General features: G+C 34.1%; 1 protein-coding gene across 1 annotated transcript in view; it reads right to left on the bottom strand.

The window, feature by feature from the left end:
• Positions 1-20,352, bottom strand: part of LOC308650436 (uncharacterized protein) — a gene marked incomplete at its 3' end in the record, with an annotated part of 103,296 nt that overhangs the window by 65,415 nt on the left and 17,529 nt on the right. The window contains exons 4-5 of the mRNA XM_081296444.1: positions 18,562-18,688; positions 12,942-13,448 (exon numbers count right to left, since the gene is read on the bottom strand). Coding sequence (XP_081152570.1) covers positions 12,942-13,448; positions 18,562-18,688 — 634 coding nt within the window. The remainder of the gene's footprint in view (positions 1-12,941; positions 13,449-18,561; positions 18,689-20,352) is intronic.

The raw sequence follows: 20,352 nt of genomic DNA, 5'->3' as shown, positions 1-20,352 counted from the left end.
GGCCACTGATGAAAAGATACACTTTATGCATATAAATATAAAAATAGATATTAAATATATTAAGATATATTTTATGTATAAATGTGTAAATTAAATGATATAATTAGCATAAATATAAAATATATAAATAGATATGTATTTATAATAGAGATCTATATACACACATGCATATACATACATGCACATGCACACACATATTCCTACTAAATCCATACATATATGTGGTCATTAGATCAAGTTTTTCTTGGTTCCAAGGAAACATATATAAATAAAACAAGAAACCTAATAACTAGCTGGAATGTTACAACATTGGATTGTGGGAAGACTGGAGGCAAAGGAAGAAAGACTCTGGAACCTGAATGGTACTGATGAAAAGACTCAACTCTCTGACACCATCTTGGGCACCTTTGCTGTGGTTCTGTGCCCTTAGTTAGAGAGAAGACAGTGGCTCTGACTGGTCAGCTGTGGCACTGTGCACACACCCCTGAATCAGGATGCAGCCAGGAGTAGGACAGGAAAAAAACATGGAGAAGCAGGCACCATGGCCGATCCTGGCAGAGCAGGACAGGGAAAGTTCCACAAGCAAAATCCATGGTGTGTCTTCTGAAAGTAGGAAAGATAATTCCTGGCTAGGCTAAAGCAATAGCTATTTATGATGATACTAGCTTCCAGCTGGGGATTTCCTTCTAGCATTTCTTGGGAAAACGATATAGGTGTATTTTTTGAATCCCACATCCTAAGAAATTGAGCTTGGGAAGTGAGAGAAATAGGAAAAAGGATTACAGTTTTCCACTGAGAACAAAAGAGCACCATTCCACACAGAGATGTTGCTCCTCAAAGGGACCCAGTTGTGCAAGAAGAAAAGACAGCAGGGGGCGCCAACAGGCAGAACTGAATGTCAGTGTCCTGGTTCCAGCCAGGGCAGGAGAGAAGGGGCCACCATGCTTGCTCTTTTGGGGGTTGTGGGCAGTCGTGACCACATGATAAACACATGTCATTGGCCCTGTCTGCTGCTAAGGGTGACATCTTCCAAAGTCAGCGCTGTGCTAATCACACACCACTCTTTCCTCCACTCCATGGTGGTGCTCCAAGAAATAACAGGCTCTGAAGCAAAACAAGCCCTTCCCTGACATTTCTACATGGGGTTCTGTGCAGAGCTAGTCCTGCTAAAAGTTTAGACCTTACATTAGTTAAAAACCACCCTCGATACCTGCAGGTGTGTGCCTATGTTTGCATATTCAACCCAGGCTACAGCTCTCTGTGAATAGTACCAAACATACATATGTATCAAACTAATTACACAATTTTACTCTCTCTCATAACAAGTTAAGCACACGAAGAGTGTCAGAAGCATTTTAACAGCAATTGGTGATTTAGGTGGGTATTTAGGGGTGCCAATTCTGGTCTTTTGTTTCTAAATCCCTAACATCAATATCAGTCTGGAATTTGAATACCAACAATCACAGGAAGTGGCATCATTCAGAGAGCAAACAGGGAGATGCAGAGTATCCTTCTCAAGATGGGACATGTCTTCCCCATTCAGTGCAGGAGACTCTAAGGAAGGAAGCCAGGGAAGGCAGGGCAGTTTTGGCAGGGAGGTTGAGACAGAGACAATGTGTGTTTGTGTGAGGCAGAGCTGTAAGGAAGGAAGGAAGGAGGGAAGGAAGGAAGAAGACAAGGAAGGAAGGAAGGAAGAAGGGAAGGAAGGAAGGAGAAGGGCATGAACTCTCTCCAGGGAACAAGGAAACCCTTTAGAAATTCAACTTTATTTTCCTTTGAGTGTTTAGGATTACATAACTGCCCTAACCTAGCTCTCTTTTCTTAAATGTAAGAATTGTTCACATTAAATAAAAATTTGTCTTGAAGACTACATTTAAAATATGGTAGAAAATTAATCTTATGGACAACATTATATTCTTAGTAGGAGATATTACCTACCAGATTATTCTCCTGGAAAAGACAGGAGTATTAACAATTATTACACCATACAAGGCATTTTCCCTGAAGTATGACATTGTCATACACTGGTCATACACATTCAATTAGTATGTACAATCCCAAACTGTGAGTTGTGGTTAAATGGTAAGTAATAGGCAAAGTGACTACTTTCATATGACTATTTTGATGTTTTACCACAGACAAAACTTAAGTGAAAACATGCAGTATAGAACATAGGCTTAAAACATCAGTTTTCAATTAAGAATACATCCTAGAAGATTTTTTAAAAATATAAATCTATAAATGCTAAATTCTTATTTGGCCATTCATCTTCTTTTATTGGGTATTTCATATGATATTCAAGGAACATACAGTCTTAAATGTTGTGCTTTCATGTTGACCATCTTGAATGTCAAGATAAGTTTCAACATATTTTAACATTATGAACCATATAGATTTATTGACTATCAACTATGGGAAAACTCTAAGGCTAGACCCTGGGATTAGGAGTGCTTTAAGCCATTGTGCATTTTCTATCTTGCATGGTGACTGCTCTTTAATTTAGAAACTGTGTGATTACCAACAATTTCTAAAAAATATTCTATAATTAGAAGGAGGCAAATAACTGCAAAGTACTCATATAAGCATATATTACATTAATACATCTGAATAAATAAAGCACGTGAGATCACAAAACAAAAACTTGGACCTAAAACTCCTCATACAGCTATGAAAAGTGCTGTAATTACAAAGAAAAATTATTGTCTTTTAGGTCCAAAGCATGTGGTTTCAAAGTCCTTTAGCTAACAAATGTCTGTACCTTCTTTATTCTAAATTTATTGCTGTGCATGCATTATTATACTTTGTTTGAAAGATTGTGTTGATCTACTGTTTCATTTCAAACAACTGTCTTAAAAGTACTAAGAATTTTTCTTGTAACATTCAACACTAATTGTATTAGTCCCATAGTGAAATGGTGAATTTTGAGCCTACAGGAGAAGTTTATTTAAAATTTTAAAATTCTGTGTCACTGAAAAGGTAGAAGATATATTAAAGCTGACCTTATTGTCTAGGAAATAGAAATATTTGAAAGAAATTATTTTCAGGTATTTGGTCATTTGAGGTACTGATCTGTGTATAATAAGTAAAATTTGCATTTGCAGATTTATGGAACTATGCTTCAAAATAAATGTGCCTTGAGAGAGAATATTAGTGTATTTATCTTCTACATCTATGTGTCGACAATTTACATAATATCATAAAAATTACATGATTTGTGTAGAAATAATATTCACTGTATCTTTATAGTATTTGGGGGAGATTCATGGATTTGGTATTTTTGCTTCAAATATATTTTGTTAAAAATAAACAGAACTTGGTCATAAAGCTTTTTGTTTTATATTATATCATCAATTTATAGTAACATTATTATGCTCTTTCAAGTACAACTATATATAGAAAATAGTGATTCTTTTTCTTGGTGCCATGTTATCTTCCAAAATTCTTATCCTTTGTGAAAAACAATGATAACTTTGTAGTGCAGAATTACATCCTTATAAAGCCTATTTTATTTCCTCCAATTTTAGTCATGGATCTAAATTCATATTAAAATGTATTGGACATTTTTGATTGTGTATTATCAGCCCATGAATTAAGCTAACTATTTTATTAGAGATCTGGATCTTCAAATATACAAGGCTATCTTACCCACAGTGAATTAAAGGAACAGTCAAAGAGAAGCATAGAATGAGATAAACATCCACATAAAAAGAGGAGGTGATCTCCAGTGACAAAAGACTTCAAAGAACTTCTGGAAAACAGAAAGTATGGAAGTAGATGAAGGATGCATTTGAGTTCTAATTAGGGATTCCCAGGAGGTAGATTAAGACCATGACTAGGCATCTTGGATATCTATAAGTTAGTGTGCTTCAGATCAGCACAATGGAAATAAAGGGAAGGAGGGGCTGGGGATGCGGCTCAAGCGGTTATGTGCTTGCTTGGCATGCGCGGGACGCTGGGTTCGATCCTCAGCACCACATAAAAATAAAATAAAGATGTTGTGTCCACTGAAAACTGAAAAAAAATATTTAAAAAATTCTCTCTCTCTCTTAAAAAATAAGTTTAGAAAAAATAAAGGGAAGGAAGCACGTTTGGGCACACAGAATCTGGGGTTGCAGTCTAATCTCAAAAGAGGCTACTGCTAACTGAAAGTGAAATTTTGGAGCTGTCTTGCACTCTCATATTTGTTCCTACTTGAGAAGAGTGTGATTTACATGAGTTTCAAATGTCTTGGGTGTACAAAGCCTTGAATGGTCATAGCCAGAAACACTCTCTTCTACTTATGAAAAAATTTTGAAAAGGCCACTTTCAGAAATTGTCTGGGAAATGAATCCTTTGGTCCTAATGGTACCATAAAGCACAGTTCCCAATAGTGACACCACAAAAATTCACTTTTCAGTCTAAGTTCTGTACTTAGTTTATGGTACTGGTGAGACTCTCTTCCTGAAGAAAACTTACAAGAAGGGAAAATAGTGCAATTAATTACAGTTTTGACAGCTCTGTAGACTGAATGTCAAATTAATGGTCACCTTGTGTCTCTTTGCTGTTCATTTGAGATCCCCTAAATGTACTTCTTTTGGTCTCTACAACTCAGCTGATGGAGTGAAATTCATACTCATCCCCAAATCATTTAAGCCTCCTCACCGTAACTTTCTCAAGACACAACTACTGTACTGGTCCTTTTACAATTCCTGTAGGGCAAGTGAGTACTAAAAAGTAGAGAATTGGATCATCTGTTTGCAAATTGAATCATCTGATTTTTATCTCCATTGCGTCATGGAATCAATGTCCTTCTGGTAACAAGAGTGAATTGACCTAGCTAGGATTGTAATTTCTCCTCTTGCTCCCCCCCTTTTTTGTACAGAGAATTTAATTTAGAGTCCTCACCTGCAGTTTAAATTTTAGTTGGAATCTTGTTAGACATGCTGTTGGAAAAGTGTCCTCTTAAATAATTAGGATTTCTGAAACTGGAGGATGCAGGGGCATGGCATAAACAATATAATTGCAAAGTGGGTTAATGAGAGTGATCGTGAGTGAAGACTCTTCAACTTTTGACACTTAGACTGATTTATGTAGTCTATCTCTTGGTAGCACAACCCGATATACTGATGTGAAATTTAAGAAGTGTCAGCAACACCATCACCTGTTCCAGAATTCTACCAGGCCAGCAGCTTGTTGTTTCTTTTGTAGGTGATAATACAGTGAATACCATGGTCATAGACCCGTAGTAGTACCTTTGTTTTTGTTAAGTGTGGTCTGATTCAATTTTAGGCATGATCTATTGGCACTTTATTAGTGGTGCTTGCTTAGGATTTATTGTCTGTAAACGCAAAATTAAAAAAAAAATTCTTGGGTTTTTCTGATTAAAATTATTTCTGGGTTAAAAGAGTTCCACTTGTTAATTTATTATGAGAGAATGATGAAAAGAATGATGCTGTCACAAGAACCTAGAGATAGACCTCTCCTCCTAGCTGGCTGGATATTTGGAAGAAGCATTGGGTAGATAAAATGCAGTGACTGGAAACCACTATGGTACTCAGTCCTCATTCATCCTGTGCATCATCCTAGGCTGGATAAAAACAACTAGTAAAGTCAAGTTGTCAATTTTGTTGTCTTGTACAATGTCCATGATGTTTGTGCTTTGGTATGTGATAGCATGAAGTCCCATAATATTTACACTGCATTGTTTCTCTCAGAGATCCATCCTGGTTACTGTACTCCCAAATTTTATAGTCTTCAAAAGTTCCTTCTAGACCCTTGACAAGTCTTGATTTCTTCCTATTTGTTTATGTACCTTCTTACCTGAGGTAACTTCTTTTTCCACGTGTAATTAAGGATGAAGTGTGCTGCCAAGTATTCTGCTCTTTGGAAAGAGCTTTTTTCATTTTTTTTCATTTTTCAAGGCTAACCCTGAAAGATACTGTACAATGGTGCTATTTTGTTTCCGTTTACTTTTAAATGAAGCTAACTCATATTTATTTCTAGTAACTTCTTGATACAGGTTGGCCAATTTCCCCTTCTATCTGATTCACAAAGGGACCTTTTCCCAAAGAAGAAATGAATAGGTGTTGTATCAGTTCTTTGCTCTGAAATTGATTGGGGTTTTCTGAGAAAGAGTGAAACTTTGTGACTATCTTCTTGGTTAGTTATTTGCTTAGTTATTGGTCATACTCTACATGTGTGATATCAGGTGAAATGCCAAGGAAGATGGAGAATAAAATAAGTAGAAGCTATCAATTGATTATACTTTTGTAACTGAAGTAAGGTTTTTGAAGTACTATATGACTTGCATATCTCTCTGCCTTCCATTTAAAATCAAAATATAAAATTCATCTATATTTTTATGTATCACAAACTTCTAAAAATAAAATTTACACCTATTTTTTATAATCCTGTTCATGATTTCTCTATTTTCTTGATTATATGAATTTTTTATAACTGATAATAACTTGATAATCTGGGGAAAGACCCCTTCCTGTCTGCTCCTCCCAGCCCTGCTCCAGACTCTCAGGTTCCCAGACCCTCATGCAGTTGGTTATAAATTTTTCCAGAAGCTTTTTAACTGTCTACTTTTCAGGAATAAAAAAAAAATGAAAAACTAAAAAAAAATCAAAACTTTAAAAAGCAAAATGTGGAGAGAGAAAGCAGCACATTTTTTCTTTTTTTTGTAATTAGGCTTTTTAAATTTTTATTTAACATTTGTCTGTTTTTAATGTGGGTCAGTCACTGATACTTCATCATAATAACAGTTTCTTTGTCAAGTTTACATGACCAAGGAATAGCCACACCCTCAGAGCAAAACAAAACACACACATACAAAAAAACAACAACAACAACAACAAAAAAACACAGAATCATCTTTAACCTAACTTTTTATACAATGTCTCAGATCCCCGTAACTTTGCACACAAGCTTCTGTGTTCAGTTGAATTGTAACTGCTTTTTGTATTTGGAGAGAGTGTGACTATTGAACTTGAAACTTTTATTCTGGGTGTCTTGGTGGTTTCTGGTGAGATTGAGTGAGAGGGTGAAGGAATGTGGGGAGTTCTTTCCTATTATGACATGAAGTTTCCCCCACAGTCTGCTCTCAGCTGCCAGACCTCAAGTTTTTCTCACAGTGGTATACTTTCATTATTCGTACTTCCCTTTTACCCATAATTTTTAACAGCTGTTTATCAAACTGCACTTATTAAAAACAATTTTTAAAATAAAGTTATAGTTAACCTCACCAGTCTGCATTTATTGCTTATGGTTTCACTCACCTGCTATGCCTGTTTTTGGTGTCTTAAATACAGACATATTATTTTCCATATTTTATCCAGTTTCCTACATGTATACACTGGAAAGAAAATAAAATTTTAATATGTTAAATATATCTACAGAATTTCTCAAGTAGCTATGCTTAAAACAAAGAGAATATCCTGAAAAGAAAAACTATGGTCACCTTCAATAAAGCAAGAATAGAACCCAAGTATTTATCATTAATGATGGTTTATAGATGATACATACAGAATAACTTCAACATTTAAAGGAAAACTAGTATTCAACCTGGTATTCTAAACTGAAGCAGACTGTCCTTCAATGATAAATAAAAATAGATTTTCATAAATGATAAAATTCGAAAAAGCAATTTTCTATGCCTCATTTCAAAGAGAGTTACTCAATACAGAAGAAAAATAAAACAAAGGGAGCAGAGTTTGTGGACAGAAACAGTGGCTCTAACTACAGAGCTCAATAAAGTTCTTCTGATTCTGCAGTAGACCTTGAAAATAGTTGTGTTAGCATAACTCAGTCCTACCTTTAAAATGATGGTTTAATAGTAATATTAGCTAGTAAGTAGTCAAGTGATTGAATGTAGCAAAAGTTAGAAGATTCTAGTGATCTATTTTTCTCACCACAAAAAAAAATGAATATTAGAAAATACAGGAAAAACAAAGTGATGAAAAAGAAAGTAAAAACCCACTAAACACAAAAAATTAAAAGTCAAGTTCTGCATATGAAATACAGTAAAATGTGCATTTTGTAACAATTAATGAGATATAAGAAAGTGGTGTTGATTGTTCTTGGTGGTAAGAACATCCCTCCATGAGCTGCATTCATGTTCTGATATTGGATGTCAGAAAGGCTAATAAATTAGAGAAAGAAATCATTCTTACTTCTGGTGTGTGTTTTGCGATGAAAACTATTTTAAAGTAAAGTTTGTGAAAATGCATACTGGTTTTTAACCTTCATAAATTTTCTGTAGACAAAGAATGCAACACATAATTATTTTTAAAAGAGAATAAGTAACTGATGAAGCATGAACACAGGGACTTGAACTATTAAAAAATAGAGTGAGGTATGGTGGTCTCTACAGATGCTGATACTCAGAAATAATAAAGTGTCCAATGTAGATTAAGCATGAAATCACAGAACACATATTATTATGATTACATAAATGATAATCAATTAAACACTAAAACCTATTAATATTTGATTCATTAGGCCTGAAGAGAAAGAAGTGGCCCCATAAACTAAATTCATTTTTCTCCCATTGCAATTGGAAAAAAAAAAATAATGGGAACGCCTAATACATTGTGAAGGGTCTTCTATGTACATATTTCAAGATTATGGTCAATATCAGACAACTAGTAGTAGGTATGGCTAAATTTAGTTTCCTTTTAGAACTTTACATAGTTGTAGACAGAGTGGAGGCTGCTGATTTGGGTCTAAATTTTAGAAACTACTGTTTTATATGGTAGTGGGGATTGAAACCAGGGGTGCTTTATCACTCATATATATTCACATTTTTCAATATTCATTTTGAGACCTGGTCTCACTTAGGTACTGAGGCTGGCCTTGAAGTTGTGATTCTTCTGCCTCAGCCTCTATGATTTTTGAAATTACAGATATGTACCATCACATCAGGCCTGGACACTGCCTTTTCATTTTTTACACACATCTAATAATCAAAACTATTTTAAATATTCCTGTCTTTTCTTTGATATAAAATATTCAATACTAACGTTCCAAATTGGTTTTCACCCTAATATTCTTTTCTTGAAAAGGCCAATCTTCATGTTGAGTAGTTATGCTTTTTTTTTTGACCATATCATAATATACTCATTAGATTCTATTCTGAGTTAGCAAGTCAATTTTATATGTTTTAGAAAAACAAATTGCCACACATTGTTCTGGTTATGCTATTATTGGAAGTACCTTCCTCTTAGTCATCATCAAAAGCAAGATAGTAAAGTCAAAAGCTAAAATCCAACAGTTGGCCACTTTCTCGTTTCAACCAGATGTTTATGATTTGATTGATTTTTAAAATTTCTTCTTCTGATTGCTCTGATGGCCTTTCCTGATATTTAAGAGTCAGCTCCATTTAAAACCACTAGTTTCACAAAAGTTAACTCAAAATGGATCAAGGAGCTTGATATCAAATCAGAGACTCTGCATCTGATAGAAGAAAAAGTTGGATCCGATCTACATATTGTGGGGTTGGGCTCCAAATTCCTTAATAGGACACCCATAGCACAAGAGTTAATAACAAGAATCAACAAATGGGACTTCCTTAAACTTAAAAGTTTTTTCTCAGCAAGAGAAACAATAAGAGAAGTAAATAGGGAGCCTACATCCTGGGAACAAATTTTTACTCCTCACACTTCAGATAGAGCCCTAATATCCAGAGTATACAAAGAACTCAAAAAATTAGACAATAAGATAACAAATAACCCAATCATCAAATGGGCCAAGGACCTGAACAGACACTTCTCAGAGGAGGACATACAATCAATCAACAAGTACATGAAAAAATGCTCACCATCTCTAGCAGTCAGAGAAATGCAAATCAAAACCACCCTAAGATACCATCTCACTCCAGTAAGATTGGCAGCCACTATGAAGTCAAACAACAAGTGCTGGCGAGGATGTGGAGAAAAGGGTACACTTGTACATTGCTGGTGGGACTGCAAATTGGTGCGGCCAATTTGGAAAGCAGTTTGGAGATTCCTGGGAAAGATGGGAATGGAACCACCATTTGACCCTGCTATTGCCCTCTCGGACTATTCCCAGAAGACCTTAAAAGAGCATGCTACAGGGATACTGCCACATTGATGTTCATAGCAGCACAATTCACAATAGCTAGACTGTGGAACCAACCCAGATGCCCTTCATTAGATGAATGGATAAAAAAAAATGTGGCATCTATACACAATGGAGTACTATGCAGCAATAAAAAATGACAAAATCATAGAATTTGCAGGGAAATGGATGGCACTAGAGCAGATTATGCTTAGTGAAGCAGGCCAATCCCTAAAAAACAAATACCAAATGTCTTGTTTGATATAATGAGAGCAACTATGAACAGAGCAGGGAGGAAGAGCAGGAAGAAAAGAGTAACATTAAACAGAGACATGAGATGGGAGGGAAAGGGAGAGAAAAGGGAAATTGCATGGAAATGAAGGGAGACCCTCATTGCTATACAAAATTACATATAAGAGGTTGTGAGGGGAATGGGAAAATAAACAAGGAGAGAAATGAATTACAGTAGATGGGGTAGAGAGAGAAGATGGGAGGGGAGGGGAGGGGGGATAGTAGGGGATAGGAAAGGTAGCAGAATACAACAATTACTAATAGGGCATTATGTAAAATTGTGGATGTGTAACCGACGTGATTCTGCAATCTGCATTTGGGGTAAAATTGGGGGTTCATAACCCACTTCAATCTAATGTATGAAATATGATATGTCAAGAGCTTTGTAATGTTGTGAACAACCAATAAAAAAAAAAGAATTAAAGAGATGCTAAATGGTGGAATAAAAAAAAATAAAAGCACTAGTTTATGTGAAAAGTGGATATTAAGGAAAATAAATATGTGGACATACTAATAGTACTCAATATGTTTCTCATGATTATATACAGCTTCCTCCCACCATTCTGGGATTGCAAATCATAGAGCTTTCAATGACTTCCATTCCTCACTATATTTCACTAATCACCTAATGCAGAATTAATTTCTCAACAAATTTGTATTAAGTAGCAATTTAGACAAAAGCAGATATAATTTACACCGTGAAATTAAAACAATATATGTGGCAGTTTGACAAAGAATACTTGGCATATTCAAAGAATAAAATGAAGAAGTTTACCAGAATTGTTGCTTTCCTTTATGTGATGGGGAAAGTTTATTGTCATGTTGTTTCAAAATGACATTGACAGTTTCCTTATGAAAAAAAAGTTGTTATTCTGTAACGTGGATTTTTTTTACCCATTTTTCTTGCACACTGAACACAAACACAGTGAGATACTGATCAATGAAGTGTATTTTCAACTAATGGTGTAAAATGCATCTCTGACACATTTGTAATTGTTTTCATTTTATATAAAAGCCTCTTGCACATTCAGCATGAGAAGAGGTTGCTCATTAATTTTGGTATCAATACTGGGTTAGGTACATTGAAAAGATGTTGAGAAAATTACACCTATAATGATGGAATCTCCCAATTCTTCATTCTCATCTTTCCCGTGATGCTTCTGCTATTCATATTAGTATGTTAACTTTAATTTGCATTGTCCATACAGTTTCTTAAAACACAAGACACTTAGAATTGAGGAAATCACATATAGCATGTTTATTTCATAAACTGATATAAGATTCAATAAAAGACTTCAGCATTATTAATGTATATTTTATTAAAATTCTATTAATTCACAATGTGACATAGAGTATTAAAATTTTATATAGCTAAAGATTCTTTAACAATGAATGATGCGCACCCTAAGCAAGTGTGTAGTTTTGACTGAAAGCTTTGCCATATTCTTTACATTTGTAGGGCTTCTCTCCAGTGTGAGTTCTCCTGTGGTAAATAAGGCCTACTTTTTGACTGAAAGCTTTGCCACATTCTTTACATTTGTAGGGCTTCTCTCCAGTGTGAGTTCTACTGTGGCACATAAAGCCTACTTTACGACTGAAAGTTTTGCCACATTCTTTACATTTGTAGGGCTTCTCCCCAGTGTGAGTTCTCCTGTGGTAAATAAGGCCTACTTTTTGACTGAAAGCTTTGCCACATTCTTTACATTTGTAGGGCTTCTCTCCAGTGTGAGTTCTTCCGTGGCAAACAAGGTATGATACTCGAGTGAAAGCTTTGCCACATTCTTTACATTTGTAGGGCTTCTCCCCAGTATGAGTTCTGCTGTGGTGAATAAGGTCTGTTTTTTGACGAAAAGCTTTGCCACATTCTTTACATTTGTAGGGCCTCTCTCCAGTATGAGTTCTGCTGTGGCGAATAAGGTGTGATTTTCGACTGAAAGCTTTGCCACATTCTTTACATTTGTAGGGCCTCTCTCCAGTATGAGTTCTGCTGTGGCGAATAAGGTGTGATTTTCGACTGAAAGCTTTGCCACATTCTTTACATTTGTAGGGCCTCTCTCCAGTATGAGTTCTGCTGTGGCAAATAAGGAGTGATTTTAGAATGAAAGCTTTGCCACATTCTTTACATTTGTAGGGCTTCTCCCCAGTGTGACTTCTCCTGTGGTAAATAAGACCTGCTTTTTGACTGAAATCTTTGTCACATTCTTTACATTTGTAGGGCTTCTCTCCAGTGTGTGTTCTGCTGTGGCAAATAAGGGGTGATTTTACACTGAAAGTTTTGCCACATTCTTTACATTTGTAGGGCCTCTCTCCAGTATGAGTTCTGCTGTGGCGAATAAGGTGTGATTTTCGACTGAAAGCTTTGCCACATTCTTTACATTTGTAGGGCTTTTCTCCAGTATGAGTTCTGCTGTGGCGAATAACGTGTGATTTTACACTGAAAGTTTTGCCACATTCTTTACATTTGTAGGGCCTCTCTCCAGTATGAGTTCTGCTGTGCCTAAAAAGGTCTGTTTTATTATTAAAAGCTTTGCCACATTCTTTACATTTGTAGGGCTTCTCCCCAGTGTGACTTCTCCTGTGGTAAATAAGACCTGCTTTTTGACTGAAAGCTTTGTCACATTCTTTCCATTTGTAGGGCTTCTCTCCAGTATGAGTTCTGCTGTGCCTAAAAAGGTCTGTTTTTTGAATAAAAGCTTTGCCACATTCTTTACATTTGTAGGGCTTCTCTCCAGTGTGAGTTCTTCTGTGGCGATTAAGGTGTGATTTTCGACTGAAAGCTTTGCCACATTCTTTACATTTGTAGGGCTTCTCTTTAGTGTGAGTTCTTCTGTGGCGAATAAGGCTTGTTTTTAGACTAAGAGCTTTGCCACATTCTTTGCATTTGTAGGGCTTCTCTCCAGTGTGAATTCTCTGGTGGTGAATAAGGCCTAATTTTTTATATGATTTCTGGTGTTCACTCTCACTTGTAGTTTTCCATATTTTCTTTTGTTGTAAATAGTCAAGATCATAACTTTTATATTTCCCACTTACCACTTTGTGAAATATATGTTTTATGCCCTTTTCTGATGAATATTCTTGGGTATCATGAAGAGTCATAGCTGAAATAAACAAAAATGAGAAAACAATGTCTATTAGATAGGGATAAATATATTTTGCATACATAACATGAAATTAAGATAAAATAAATACATCAGGAGTAAGCCCAAATCATCATAAAGAAAAAAATATATCACTTTAATAAAAATGTATAGACAAAATTACCTTGAGAATATTACCCCAATTCTTGTAGAGACCACAGTATCCAAGATGAGTACATCATTAAGAAAAGTAATATAATAAAGAGAAGGTAAGTATGTTACTCTTATCATCCACAGCCTTTTGTCCTCCATAAGATAGTATTGTGTATTAAGGAAATATCTACCAGCTACCTTCACTCTCAGTAGAATAAGAAAAATATAAAACATATACAAACATTTGTGGATTTTTCAAAGAGTGTCCAAAAACTGGTTTTGGTCTACCATGACATACAGACATGAAAATAACTAGTATATTTTAAGTGATAATACCACAAATATTCAACAAGGGTAAAGAGGCTATGGACTCTTAAAAAGAAATATGAACAAAAAACTTACTAAGAAATATACACATATATGTCTATAAAATTTTCCATAAAAACATTTTAAAAGACTATAAAAACCTTGCATTGGGCTGGGGATGTGGCTCAAGCGGTAGTGCGCTCGCCTGGCATGCGTGCGGCCCGGGTTCGATCCTCAGCACCACATACCAACAAAGATGTTGTGTCCGCCGAGAACTAAAAAATAAATATTGAAAAATTCTCTCTGTCTCTCTCTCTCCCTCTATCACTCTCTCTTAAAAAAAAAAAACCTTGCATAGCCTATGGCTATAATACTTGGATGAAGTCAACACATAACAATCAAGTATAATAAATTGATTTTGATATTTCTAAATTTGTGTGATATGATGATTTCTTCCATTGACCAATACAACTTTGTTTATTTCCTATATATATCATGTATTTTATACTATATGTACAAGGTAAAATGACTAAATAGAACGAAATAATGCACAAAAAAAGAATGAATTAACATAATCATTTTTTCATATAATTATCAGTTTTGTTATTACAAGGTATTGTATTCCTTCTAATAGTATTTATAAAGAACACAATACACTCACCATGTGGTAAAACAAAACTCTTAAGCCTCTTATGTGCAGTAAAATTAAAAAAAATATGAGACTTTGACTATAATATCAACCCTACACAAAACACAGTACCTGGTGAGCAAAATTTTACTCACTAAATTTCTGATTTCCAGACTTCCACATGTGAATCAAATGCTCCTGCAACTTAATCTCTGCATGCCACATTTCACTTAATGCAAAGTCCTGCAATTATTTCTTATAACACTTTAAAAGATAAAATATTTTTACAACTGAATAATAATAGTATATAAGTACAATATTTTTACTCATTTGATCATTGATGGGCACATACATTGATTGAATCCCTAGCTTTAAATGAAAACAATATGTGCACTAAACACAAAAGCAGAAGTATCTCTTCAATTTTCTGATTTAAATTTTCATGGATACATATTTAGAACTGGCATTTCTGGATCTTTAGGTCATCTAACTTTTAATTCTTCATGTGTAGTGCTTGAGATTAACCCCCCAAATTCTATATCACTGAACTACAACACAAGCCTTTTTAAAATTGTTTTGAGTCATGTTGTTTCTAAATTTCTATGACCTCCCTAAAACATGAAGTACTTTTGCATGGCCTCCCAATTAGCAAATATTACAAGGATGTAGCACTGTTCTTGCCTATTTTTATTTATTTAAAAGTTTTTTATACTTTTTTCCCACAATGGGCTATATAATCTATGGTTGGCTCCTTTAATGAACAAATAAAAATAATACAGCAAATATAAACAAAGAGAAGCATGGCTCAATCCAAGTGACAAAAAAGGATACTGCCTGTTATGAATAACTCAAAGAAGACTAAATAATGGGGCTGGGGATGTGACTCAAGTGGTAGCGCGCTCACCTGGCATGCATGGGGCACTGGGTTCGATCCTCAGCACCACATAAAATAAAATAAAGATGTTGTGTCCACCAAAAACTAAAAATAAATATTAAAAAAAACATTAAAAAACTATTTAAAGAAAGTTTAGAGAGTGAAATTGAGACCAAAAATATTAATATAAATAAGCACAAATTGTATATGTGAATAATTCTTTAGGAAAAAATGAGAGGAGCATTCCTAGTGTGCAAAGCTGAAATTCTACCAATATGGGAGAGGCTTATCAAGGAGAAACAAGTTTAAGACGAGTCTAAGCAACTTGTGAAATAGTGTAAAAATTAAAAACCTAAAGGATATATAAAGAGAAGTGGGATATATATATATATATATAATATATATATATATATATATATATATATATATTATATATATATGAATGAAAAGAATCTAAGCATGCCACAATAAAAAGCAATGATCCAGAAATTAAATCAATAATGAAAATAGAAAATAATAAGAAATATAGAAAACAACTTACAAAGTATAAGTATAATGAATTTTTCACTTCAAAATATTTATGATTATCAATGCAATATTGCAAAACACAAAACAAAAGAAAAAAATTTCCTAACAGAATTGAATCTAAAGAAAGAACTGCCAAGTCAGTTCCAGCAGAGAGCATGGAAAGAAAACAAGCATGATCTGCTCCTAGAGGCCCTATTTGTTTAAAGGTGGATAATGCCCCTCCCTTTACATCTCATCCTTTTGCACAATTTTGAATCAATAAGACACAGTTTTAAATCATGAAATTTCCCATAATCCTTTTGGACAAGCTTTTGTTGAGTGGTATCCTAATACTTGCCTTTTAAAACAGAAACAAAGGTCTAGCCTCTCTCATATTAATATGCATTAAATATTGTTTTATTTACAGTTAATGTGCTCAATACACAACATAAAGTTAAATACTCAAAATTGGTCATCTGCAGTGAATAGACATTTTATTCACAAACATCCATTGCTAAAAAAATTAGGTAATATATAAGACTCCACCTCACCAGCATGACATGATCCTATGCCTTTGATCACATGGGGAAAAGCATAGACTGCTACACTTATGCCAACATCTCCTGTTTGGACTCTAGCTTGATGTATGAAATATAGCAATTACAAATGTGCATCAGGGACTTCACAAGCTGATTCCTAAGTTTCATTTAACCCTGGAAGAGAAGAGTCCCTCCAAACAAGAGAATAATCATTCCCTTCAAAAGAGGAGAAATGTTAAAAGAGGAACCCAAGATACTATAATTTCAGTTACTTGGGGTGATATAAAACCATTAACAACCTCAGCTCAACAGGTGTTGGCTAAAATGAGGTTAGAATGTGCTCTAGATAACTTTCTTACTGCTTTGATTGCTAAACTCACACAAAACTCTGTAAATGCTTTGGTCTTAGTAACAATGTTGCTCCGTTTTTGTACACCAGCTGTGGGAAATTCAGTACTGTCAGATCCTGGACTTCTACTACCCATTACAATATCTTGACTAACTTGGATGAAATTGTTACATACCTGCAAAAACGTCTCATGGTATTCATTGTTGTCTTAGCAGAATAACTGTGTCCTTACCATCCACATAGTATTTAATAGGTCACCATCCTGCACAATTTATTCATAAAATGTCTATTCCTCTTGATAAAAACTCTAATGATTCAGTGAATCTTCTCTCTAAGGCAGAATTTGTTGCTTTGACATTCTCCTTAATGGGTTTTCCTGGATTAGCTCAACGGGCTTACAAAACTACTATGAAACTCGCCTATGCTACCATAAAAAGTATTAGTCATGCTTCCATGGCTGTTTAAATGCTTCATGAAGAACAAAAACATTGTCAAGCCATACTTGACAATCATGCTGCAATTGATTGTCTGTTATTGCTACATCATAAAAGATATCAGAAGTTTAATAAAATGTGTTCCTTCAAATTAAGTGATAACAGTAATTTTATTTAAAAAGAGTTAGATTAAATTAAATATATCATTAGTAAGGTCCAACAAGATGATGGATGTTTAGACTTGTAGGAATAGCTAACTTCATGTTTACTCAATTTCATCTGGGTCAAAAAATATTCATAGGTGAATGTTTACTAATGTTGGCACTTGCTATTGTTTACGCCTGCCCAAATTTGCCCCCACCAGTATTAAGGAGATAAGTAATATTATTTATTCAAAAGGCCTTAAAAAAGGAGGTGGGGCTGTAGGTATTCTTACCTTGGAAATAGACTAGAAAGTGTGGGGGTGATGGTAACTGGCACCCTGAGTCCCACAATGTTAATGCCCAGCAGTTTCTCCCTGAAGCTATTAAGACAACTCTACAGGTGCACTATCTAGTTTCTGTGGTAATGTCCTTAGGGAGAAGGGGCTCTATGTTTGTATTAACTGTACCTTATCTTGGTTAGCTAGCACTTGGGGTTAAAATAAGGCTGGGTTACAATGTATGAGTGGTAACAGAAGCTATGTGATTTTGGGGTATACTATGTGCAGCCAAGAAGAGGAGTGGCCAGTTTTTTCTTTTTTTCTTTTCAATGTGTGTGTGTGTGTGTGTCTCTCTCTCTTCTGTTTGCTTCTTTACAGTTTTCCTCACAAGAAAATTTGTAAGAGACCATGCTGGTCCTCACAACAAAAGGTAAGTTTGGGTGGTTAATATGAATAACCTGGGACATCAGTAAAGAAGAAAACAGAGGACTACAAAGGATTTGAAAATGTAATAAATATAGGGCAGTATGTGTTCAATGATTACAATAAAAAGAAATAAACAAAAGCTTCTGAAACTTTTTTTCTGCTGAATAACGACTCTGTCTACATTTTTTAGTTTGGTTTTCTCCATTTGAACATCTCAACTGTGTCCCCTGCTATGTCTAGGCTACAATAGTTTACCTCACTAAATTATGTTAGGTACTACTTATCTAAAGTGAAGGATGTATAACACACCAAGAAAGAGAGAGATTAAAGAATAAAATAATATATATTAAAGAGTAAAATATCTGTACGAAAAATGCCCTTTTTCTTTGAAACACAAATCTGAAACTCATTCTTACAGAGAAGTTCCCAGAAGATATAACAGAAGTAAATTAAATAATAATTAGTAATTAAAATATTTAAAAGGAAATTAAACTTACCCAGGAAGGCAAAGTTTCTATAGTTCTCTAACATCACATCTTTATATAAGTTTTTCTGAGCAGGTTGAAGGCATTCCCATTCCTCTTCAGTAAAATCAATGGCTATATCCCTGAATGTTAACAGTACCTGAAATAAGAATAGGTAGATAAATAAACACATTGACCACATGAACATTTGCACAGTCTGTAATGTCATTGAAGTTGAAATGAGAGTTAGTAGACTATCATGTAGGTGGTGTTTTGGAACACAAAGATACCATTATCTACTTCTGCAGAAAAGGTGATTTAAGTTCAAAAAAGTATATATACTCCACATTTATGAAACACAATATAAAACTCAGGCATTACCACAAAAATATATATTTTATAATTTTTATATCATGATCTAAATTATGCATACGGTTCGGATAAGAAAATTATGGTAATTAAGAAAGGGAATCCTCACATTCTAATTGTACAACCACTAATCAGACATTTACTAAAGTGTAAAATCTTATTTGTTATTTCTCTGATAAAGCTGGCTGTTCTTAATATGCAGTGAGATCTCTAATAATTTCAATACCAATGGTATAAGAAAAATTTTGAAATGTAACAAGGTAGACAGACCAGTTAATGGAAATATTTAATAGTGAATTTAAGTTCAAACATTTTATGGTATTTGTGTATGTTATTAATATACAAAATAGCAACAACAATCCTGTTTGGATTTTCCTTTTTATGATTTTAACATTTTTTCACATACTATATATATAAACTTTGATTGACGTATATATTGTATGATGTTTATAATAGAATATACATATACCTCTTCAAACAAATATATTTTTTTTAATATATTTTATTGGTTCTTTCTAGTTCTGCCTGATAGTAAAATCAATTTTTAGGGTATGAAGCAAGCATGGAATATATCTTATCCTAATTAAAATCCTGTTCTTGTTGGTGGCTATGATGGTAGGATTCACTCAGGTATATATATATATCCTTAATATTTTTATCCCCTTCCCTTTTATTTATTTATTTAATCATTAATTATTTATTCATTTATTTTTTTAACCATTGTGCAATCTACTGATCTTCTTTTTTTACCCTTCTTCATTTTATGAACTTTAGATTTTACATATCAGCAATAACTTTCAACCTTTGGTTTTAAAGAAATGGTTTGCTTTTTTTAGCATAAAATCTCCAGAATCATCCATTTCCTAGCAAATATCATAAAGTAGTTCTTTTTTCTGGTTGATTAATAGTTTATTGTATACATAAGCAACAGTTTTTTATCCTGTCATCATTGAATGGATCCATTCATTATTGAATGGTTGGTTTTATAGCTTAGCTATTGTGAATTGTGCTGCTATAAACATTAATGTGGCTGTGTCAATGTAGTATGCTGATTTTATATCCTTTGGGTATATACAGTGCAGTCAAAAAATTGAGTTAAATTGTGGTTTCATTACTTTAACAATAGGCATACAGTTTATTATCTTTCACTTAGATCTTCATACAGCTGCAATAATTGGAATTCATCTAAACCTGAGGTTGAAAATAAAACATACAGAAAAAAAATTAGTAAGCCATAAAATGATTAAGAATTTATTATCAAGTCATCTATCCCAATGAAAAGTAAATTTTATAAACTAAAAGTAAATAAAATATTAAGCAAAAGAGCAAAATTAGAAGCTATTGAAGATGAACATAACACAGAGAGGGTTACCAATATCAATGTTGGTGCTTTTAAAAAGCAAATGGGCCAGGTCTAGTGATGGACAACTGTAGTTACAGTGACTGAGGAGGATA

The sequence above is a fragment of the Spermophilus citellus genome (genome assembly GCF_964194105.1).
Source record: "Spermophilus citellus genome assembly, chromosome: 5".
Taxonomy (NCBI): domain Eukaryota; kingdom Metazoa; phylum Chordata; class Mammalia; order Rodentia; family Sciuridae; genus Spermophilus; species Spermophilus citellus.
This window is presented reverse-complemented; position numbering and strand designations above follow the sequence as displayed.